General features: G+C 33.4%; 1 protein-coding gene across 5 annotated transcripts in view; it reads right to left on the bottom strand.

Annotated features, from left to right (window-relative positions):
• Positions 1-9,558, bottom strand: part of LOC110020314 (transmembrane E3 ubiquitin-protein ligase 1-like) — a gene marked incomplete at its 3' end in the record, with an annotated part of 43,034 nt that extends 33,476 nt beyond the window's left edge. For 2 of the 5 annotated variants that reach the window (XM_020718369.1, XM_020718372.1), the window contains 2 exon segments: positions 6,856-6,928; positions 9,056-9,437. In XM_020718369.1, coding sequence (XP_020574028.1) covers positions 6,856-6,928; positions 9,056-9,199 — 217 coding nt within the window. In that variant the 5' untranslated portion in view covers positions 9,200-9,437. 5 annotated transcript variants of the gene reach the window in all.
• Between the last annotated feature and the right edge of the window lie 221 nt (positions 9,559-9,779).

The following is a 9,779-nucleotide window of genomic DNA, read 5'->3' on the forward strand; positions in this document are numbered from 1 at the left end:
CATATATAATCCTTATTTTATTATTATTATTTTTTAAAATACCTTAAATGTCTAATTCCTAAATCCCTAACTCACGTATGCCTCCCTCTCCCATTCGCGAAATCGTCCGCCTCTCCCTCTCTCGGTCGCATGCCCTAGCCGAGCCTGGTTCTCCTCGCGTGATGCGCTGGCTCGAGGTCCCCCCGTTGTAAACTCGTCACACTCGCCGTGCTCCGGTCTCTGGCAAAATCTTTCACGCCGTGCCACGCGAGCTGCCCCTCTGCGACAAAGTTTTGTCTCTGTCGTCCTCTCCTCACGCGAGGTTTGTCGCTTCTCTTGGCTCGGCTCACCACCCAGGTGAGGGATGATATTCTTCTTCCTCCCTCTTTTGCTAAAAAAATCCCATTTGGGGAGTTCCTTAGGGTTGGCCGAAAGTTGAAAGGAAGGGGGAGATGCTGCCATTTTTGTGTCTCGTTTCTTCATTCTGTGTGTGTGTATTTGAGGCATTGGGAAGGTTTTGCCTTCTCTTGGGTAAAGCTTGAAGGAGGAGTGGTGGCCGAATTTCTGCAAAGAGGAAGTGCTGCTAGATTTTTGTGGCTTGTTCGGTTTCCTTGCTGGTTCACTCGTTACCTTTGCTTGGTTGCTTGTTTGGCCACTAAGATTTTCGGTTGAAGCTTTGATAGGGGGAGGTGCTACCAATATTTCGGGCGGTTCTTTTCGGGTGTTTCTATCTCCTTGGTTGGCTCTTCCTTTAGCCTATCTGGTGTTTGGTTTTTACTGTTTCTTTGAAACAAAAAAAAAACAGGTGTCTTCTTCCTTTTCTTGTTACCCTCATTTCTCCTGCTTTCCTTCATTTCATTCGCCGCCTTTACTTTTCTTTGCAGCTTGGAAGAGCTTAACTTAATTGATATACATATATATGTGTATATATATATGCATATATACCCTGCTTAAATCTTGCCATGAAGCAGCCCTTGAAAACATAGATTCCCCTGGCCTCTTTTGTGGGATGTGCAAAGTGCAATGTGCATGAATATGAGAGTTTGGGTTCTTCTTGAATCCAAATAGAAGTGCTAGACCATCTGCTTTTGGTTTCTTATTCATGGTTTTGTTTAAAAGAAAAGCAGTATATTAGCAGATGTGAGCAGATTTTTGGTAGGCCTCAAAATTTTAGGATGTTTTCTTTAAGTTTGCTGAATTTGAACTTTGGAGCTGAATGTGTGGAAAGAATTGCATGCAATTTTTTTTCTATTTTATTTGTTTCATTTCATAGAACTACAGTTAGCTTTGTTTTATGATTTGGATACTTTATAAACAATCACATCGCTTTCATTGGATTTATATTTTGAATATTTTGGAAAGAATCGTCACCTTTTTTTTTCTTTCTTTTTTGCTTCATTTCTGAAATTTTCGGGTGGCTCATTTGTGAAATTCTGAAACTTTAGGTGGCTCATTTGCAAAAATCTGAAATATTTGTGGAGCTTATTTGCAAAACCTGAAACATTTGTGTTATATTTGCAAAAATCTGAAATATTTGTGGGGCTTATTTGCAAAACCTGAAAAATATGGGTGTTATCTTTGCAAAAATCTGAGAACATTGGTTGGCCTATTTGCGAAAATCTGAAATGCATGATAGGTGGGATGTTGATTTGAGCCTATATGTTCATTCCCTATTATTAATACGTGTTTTACCACTTGTTGAGGCTCCTTTGGCTCTTTGGAGCTAGATAAAGGCTAAAAATATTTCTCTGCTTTCACCATGTTGGAAGTATATCTTATTATAAACTTTTGATGAAGGATGAGATTAAATTATTTTTGACATTAGTATGTTTTTTCTAGAGATCTAGGGAATTATTTCTTCCATTAATTAGTGTCTCTTCTTTTATGAAATGTAAAAGGACTTGTACAATTTCATTTGGAGAAAATATATGGTTGATGTAAATTAAATATATAAAGGGGTTTAGAAATTCATGAAATTGTCATGCGTTGATGAAAAGTGAGAAAATGATATCTCTCTAAGAATGATTCAAGGACCTTGAGGCTTGATTTAATGAAGTTCAAATTGCATTTTTGAAGCTTTATTCATTAAAGCTTGATTTAATTCATTAAAATTTCATATATCAATTTGAATATTTTAAGTGTTGATTTTTGGAGATCACCTTTTTACCTTTTTACGAATTTAAACATTCTTTTAGACCGATATATTCATGATTTCATTTTAAGCTTAATTGGTTTGACTTTCTTTTATATTTTAAAAATAGATCGGTCTTCTTTTCGTTCGTTTTGTTTTCTTTTTTTTTTAACAGTCAAGTTAAAAATGAGAATTTCCGATTTAATTATATTCAGAAATGATTCACAGTCTTAAGAGAAATATGAGAGAAAGAAAAAGTTATAGAAAACTATAAATAAGATTTAGATCTTCGATGTGATAAAACCTAAAGGGGGATAGAATAGCAGACCATCTACCGTTCTTTTTTGCATATGAAAGATAAAATTGTAAATTGGAAGAATAATTAGGGGTTTGAAGAAAATGAGAGCTTAGATGACGATTAAGGACATGGATTGAAAGATCATTAGACTTGCATTTAGGTCCCTTAAGCATTGAATCAACTTAAATCCAACTACCCTAACTAGGTTTGAAGCACACTTCACAACCCTTTTGGCAAAGCTATAGGTTAACCCCTTAGGTTTTAGGAGTCTGATGGTGAGCTAAGTTTAATCTAAAGATGTTTGAGGGTTAGTTGAAAGACACTTAGTTGAAACACTTTAAGACACTTCAAGTAAAGTAAAGTGTAGACTCCCTGAGACTTAGGAGCACACCTTAAGAGAGAGTTTATCATCCTAATTTTCAAATAAACCTAAGAAGCCAAACATCTGACCCCAGTTTATGAGATAACTAAGACACCAGGCACGAGGGTGCACTAGATTGTGATTCATGACTGATTTAATTGGATCAAATAATGAAATTCTTACCTTAACTTGACCAAAATTGAAATTCAATGCTCCGGGATTTGAGCTTGAGTCTTACACTCAGATCCTTCTGGCAATTGGGGACATTCCCAATATCACATATAAATTTCCTATTTTTGGTTCTTTATATGTGATATTGCATTTTATTTTATTTGCTCGTTTTTTTCCTACAATTTACCTGTTTTCTCAAGCTTTTCAGGTCATGGTTTCTCCTTTCACACAGCGCATAATAGCTAAACTTAAAGGAGCAATGAACCTCTCAGGTGTACAGGTTTAATTTACATTACAATATTTTATTTCACAACACGTTATATTGTTTTCATAACTTGTTATACTATTTTCCCAGCATGTTATTATGTCTTTTTTTAGTACATTTCACTCTTCTTTCAGCATGTTATACTGTCTTTTCTTTCTACTATACATTATACTATTCCTTTCTTTTATACTGCATGTTTAGTTATTTTGATATACACTATGTCTTAGTTTAGGAAAATCTAGTGGTTAGGTGAATTTTCAAAACCAAAACTGAACTAGGAGGTGCTACTACGAGGAGTTTGGAGCGAACATCGTGGGCAACATGACGAGGATCAACTTCAAGGTGGATCTACAACAGCAAAACATCAAAACACATCACATAGACATTTTCACATCACTCATCACTTCATTTAGTTTAAATAACAACTCATAGGATCACCCTTTAGACTTTTTGCACAAATCTGTTGTGCAATTATAAATCCTAACACTTTAGGATTCTGAGGTTACCGTGCGGTATGGTGTAAATCCTTCTATCTTTTTTAGGCTATTTGCACAGTTTGATATTAAACATAAGTCCTAAATCATAAATAACTATATCATTTCAAAGACATAAAGTCAAACAATAGGATAGCTGGGAGTTCACCGGGGTTTCCCCGGATTCGTGATATCTCCTACTTTTCTTCCCTTTGGATTCTTTAAATAATTATTCCTATTTTGAGCCATTCTCATTTGATTTTCACATGTCCAATCGTGAAAATCTAAACTTTGAAATCTTGAAAGCAAAACCACCTGATCTTAATCGAGAATTTTCTTAAGTGATCCCCAGTCATTTAAGATGTAATTAACTTTAGGGGTTTGCCTCTATGGGAAACCTGGAACCCAGATAAAATAATCTCTATCTAATTTTTATGTTAGGTAGGGGAACTTATTAGCCTTTTTTATAAAAATATTTCGCAGACTAAAACGGATGCACAAACTATTTAGTTTAGGTGATTGAATCTCTATTACAAGTGATATTTATTCTTTGGGATAAGTGTATTACCTGTACTATTGTATTCAATCATCTAAACTATTTAAAACGTGAAACCCGTTTGGCCTCACCTATTTTAAAATTAAAATGTTATTTTTAAAAATTAAAAAAAGGTTATATTCATATTTAAATTATTTTCAAAATCACAAAATCACCACTTTTTCAAATCACGAGGTTTAAAAAAACGGTCGACACTATAAAGCCAATCCTAACTAATTGAGATAAAGACTAATGATGGTGATAATCATGAAGAGCCCTAGCAGAATAATTTGCCCAGGCAACGCCAAAAGACCTAGTTACCTCACCATTAAGGCAAAACATTGATCCATGGGATTTAAATCCCTTGAATAAGGTGTCCACGTGGATGACTGGCCACTAGAATTTTAAAGAATCCTACACATAATGAGCTTATATTAGTTGTTTAAAATGAAATTCAATCGTGTGTTAAGGATTTCAAGAATATATGATAAAAAATATTATATGTAGAAAGAAAAAATAATTTGAGAGTATTCCTACTTTAAATATGGAGTATAAATGGAGAGAATTGATTAAAGGAATATGCCTAAAGTGATTGTTATGATTTGTTAATGATTGTTATCTGTATTGAATACATAATTGATTCTTTTGAATGAAGGGCCATGAAGGATCATGTGTTGTAGTAAGAAAATAAATAAATAAAATAAACAAGATGGAAAGGTTTGACGACTTGTGGTCTCTATTTGGCAGGCGACTCTTTTCTGATTAAGAGATAAATGCGCCAATCTGTCATCTCCAATTATTGTCAGATATGCTTTACTTATGTATAGTATTTCGAGCGAACATATTGATAAGACAAGATAGCAAGTTTTGTCATATCATTTGTTCGGCAAATCCCTGCTAAGTTATGGTTATTATTTTTTAACATTGAGAAAGAAATATTGCCTTTAAAAATCATAAATTATATTGACAAGTAACCAATTTTGATCACAATATGATATTAATTAATAGGTGTTACTACAGTATATAATCAATAGAATTTATACTTGTGTTCATAATGCATGTATTGTCGGTAGACCCATTTGAATATTGACTAGCCAGATCAACAAGTATACAGAGTAATAACTATTTGACAATCATAAATTGACAAGTAACCAATTTTGATCACAATATGATATTAATTAATAGGTGTTACTACAGTATATAATCAATAGAATTTATACTTGTGTTTATAATGCATATTTTGTCGGTAGAACCAATTGAATATTGACTAGCCAGATCAACAAGTATACAGAGTAATAACTATTTTAAAAATCATTGGATTTCCATGGATTGATGCATACATTCTTATGTTCAGAGTTATGTACTAAAACTGACTATATACACTTACAAATATAAAAAAATGAGAAATGACAAATAACTCATAGATGAATGCATAAATACAGTATGCATGCAAATATGTTTTTTTTTTTCATTTGAGTGCAATGATCACCAAATTATATATAATTTTTTTAATTATCAGCAAATTATAAATAATTTTTTATAAACTCATTTGCATAATAAGTGCCATTAAATGATTATAATATTTAAAATCTTATCTTTTATACAAAAGTTATAATTTGCTAATGTATAATAACCATTTTTATTTTTTGATCCTTTCATTTATCATGTTTACGCCATGTGCCTTGCCATTTATACTTAATAATAGGTTTTACCAACTAAGTTTGTTTCTTTCAAAATTACACATAACTTTATCATTTTTAGTATACCAGTTAAGTATTATGCTAAAGGGCTTTAAGCTCATGTTTCTAGCATATCTTTTGAAGGTGAATAAGGTTAAAAGTTATTTTATTGATATAAATATGGAATTATTCTATTGATGAGTTCTTATAGCAATGAAAATCAAATTACTTTTGATGGATAAATTAGAGGGTTTATTAGTTTTTATATAATCAGAAAGTCTTAGTGGCGGACAAATATTATTGAACAAACTTTTATACTTAATGGAAATAAATTATTAATCTTCTTCTCACCTATTCCTATTAGGTTAATGTGATTTCCTTCCAAACCTAGTGGACAGGGTATGACAATAGAACTGCCTCGACATTATCTCAATGATTAATTACCTTAAACTTTTTAATGCATTAGTCACATTTTATTCTTACTCCCATATCCACCTCAATGATCAAGTTTGATCATTGAAAGAGTTCAAATACGCTCCTATACTAGAGACAAACACCATGTATGAGCATAAATGACATCAGGTTATTTGAAGACTCAACAAGCCCATGCATAGCCACATAAGCAACATCCAAATGTTCTAATAATATTAATCAACATTTATCCATAGGTACATTAGCCATTGTTAATGAACAACCGATCCATTTGATTATTAATAAAAAAATATCGTTTATACCATAATCAACTTCTCACAATCACATTGCTACTCTACAATTCCTCCCTAAAATATCATATATTTCAATCTTCCTACTAGCTTCCCTCCTTTATTAACTGTCTTATATCCTATGCATTCCAATTTTCTCTCAACTGAACAAGGTTGAATGCGGTAAGTTTTGCTTCTTATTAAATGAAAAAAGAAAAAAAAGAGAAAAATAAAGGCATCTTAACTTTAATTCTTTACAAACCTTTGTATGTTCCGGTAATATTCCATCTTGAGTAAGGAGTAGGGTCGTTGCCACCACTCCTAAAAAATATCTGCTGCATGCACAAACAAATATTATACAAACAAGTAAAAAGTTTGAACTTTTTTATTCATACAGAGAACCAGTAATCTTAAAGCAAAGCCAACCAAAAAAGCTCTCATTTTTTTAATTAATGATAGTTAAATTCAATGTCAAAAAATTTACTAATGTAATGAGACGAGAAACTGAAATATATTGCAAGTTGTAAAGAATAAGATGAAAAGAATAGAATATCTAATACTTTATAAATTAATGCAAGTGAAGCTCTTTGAAGAAGAAAATTAATACAGAGCCTAAATTGGATAGCAAAACTAGTGGCACTACTGAAAAATTTGCTTAAAAAAAAGGTAAAACTTGATTTGAGATCCACGTCTAGGTTAGGTCTATATAGGTACGTGACTAACATCATAAATGATGTTTCATGTCAAGCTACGTAAATAATTGGGGTGCAAATTAAAGCATAAAGTGAAGCCCTCTACCCCTTGAAAACCTATGGATAAGTTTCATACAACATGCAACAGCCTCTTTAAGAAGCATTCAAACCATTAAAACTTTAAACTGATCAATGATGAAATAAATTGTCAAAAAAAAGCAACTGAGTTTATTTATTACACGAGAGTAAATAGATACTATGGAATAGGTTTAAATGTTTAAGAACTATAATAGATTAAGGAAATCGTTCTACATAACCAAAAGATATCCCAAACATTCTCAACAGATTATACAAATAGCAATTATTTTGCACTTAGAGAAATAAACGGTTTTGAAAAGACGTTGAAAAAAAAAACAAGTCAGGATCAGTAAAAAGAAAATATATACCAAAGAAGTTACATAAGTTATCTTTAAGTAACTTATGCGTTGTAATAATCATGATAATTTAAGTTTCAGAGAAAGCAAGTATTAAAATACATGCTTCATGCACCATAGGATGGCCACTGTTTCAAAGTGCTTAGGAAGATCTCTTTCAGTTCTCTTTTAGGCTAATCAACAAAAGTGCTGAGGTGAGATTTTCAAAACATTCAATATGCTCACCATGATGAGCATCATGAGTACCAGGCAATTACAAACACAACATGCAAAATTGCAGCAAACAATATTTTATTTAAACCGCTTTAAAAAGATTAATAGATTATTTTCCACAAACATGCAAAAAAAGAAAGGCATTTTCACTTAAAGAATATGAAGAAAAATGTAAAAAAAGAATGCCAATATATTATGCATGCTTACTTTCACATATTAATATACTGTCAAACACTATGATGCTCCTTCAACACCAGACAACAAGCTAAAAGCTGAATTGTTTCTCCAAACCTCAACTTATCAGAATAACTTCTCCAATTCAAAGCTCAATATTTACATATACTTATGGTAGTTGAAATAAAACTAACAAAAAGTAGTAACTCAATCACTAAAAACCAAAGAGAATTAGCCTGAAATAAAAGCCAGATTACAACCTGAAGCTCCCAAATTGTTAGATATAGTTTGATAGAAAATTCACACAAAAGTGCATGATTACAGGAACGACACATTCTTCCCCTTCAACTGCTACAGATGAGGATATCAGAGCTTTATAAAGCAAAACAACAAATTGCATGAGTAAATACTGAAGTTAATAGAACTTTTAACTGTGAATTACACAGTGCCCACACCCCCTTCCCCCAACCAAACACACAAGAGGAATTTGTACACAAAAATTTCACTTTTCAGTGGAATCAAGAGACAACCTTACAAATGCATGACATGCAACGAAGGAAGAGAAAGTTATGTAACAAGTAAAAGAGTTATTTGAAATCATCTTGAAAAGGTTGCCTTTTTCCTCATTTTAGGTCCAGCATTTCCTCAATACCATGAAATTCTAACTACATAAGCTTTCCATATTCCCATACCCGCATATAACGAACTCGAGCATTTTGGAACTAGACAAGTCCTCATCGTCCAATCAGTCAACAAACCCACTCAGTAAATAATCGCAGCAAGCTAAACCCTCTCCAAAAATAAAAAAAAATTAAAAAAAGCCCACCACAAGCATTCCATAAAAACAAGTAGAACTACATTTCCTGCCCCCATTCTCCAAAAACCCAAAATTGAATTAGAAATTCAATACAGAGCAACACGGTACCAAAAAAGAGAGAGAACACAATACCTCCTCCCCCCATGACGTCGAAGCAGAAGGTCCCCTATCCCTGAGCGGCCGCAGCGATGCAGCCTCCCGCACCCATGCAAAGAAAAACCATAGAGCCGCTAAGACGCCGCAGTAAGCCCCAAACCTTCTCCGAATCAAAATCATTTCCCCCGAGAGCGGTAAACCTCAGGAGTGAGGACTTCTCCCTCTTAACATGAAAGAGAAATCAATCCACCAACTGCAGCACCTTACAAGAAATCAACCACCAATAGATAAATGGAATAAGAGAAAGAAGAAAGGCAGAGAGATAGAGAGGTTGGGGATTGCTTCTGATTAAGCCAACAATCAACCAACTCCAGAAATTGAAAAGGAGGGGATTAGGAGAAAAGAAAGGGATTGTTCAACGGACTGCGTCTGCTCGCCCAAAAGGCGCTCGCCGGCGATGGACTCGCGGGTAGATTCTTCGCGGTCATTTTACCCGTTCTCCCTCCTCGAAGACGGCCGAGTAAGGCTCGTTTGGTTTGAAATTGGTAGTTTTGAGAGCTCCTTTGGATCTTGTGTTTTACCCGTTTATCTAAAAATATAGTTTCAATTTTATATTAAATGCAGGCTGCGGGTCAAATTTTATGATCAACCCGCGGGCCATATTTCAGAATAATGATTTATCCTGAAACACACAAGTTGTCTCAAACACATCATAAGAGAGAGCCCAGACCTTGGTTGACACGTGTGTAAGAATTAGGTG

Source organism: Phalaenopsis equestris, unplaced genomic scaffold, assembly GCF_001263595.1.
Source record: "Phalaenopsis equestris unplaced genomic scaffold, ASM126359v1 Scaffold000094, whole genome shotgun sequence".
NCBI classification, from domain to species: domain Eukaryota; kingdom Viridiplantae; phylum Streptophyta; class Magnoliopsida; order Asparagales; family Orchidaceae; genus Phalaenopsis; species Phalaenopsis equestris.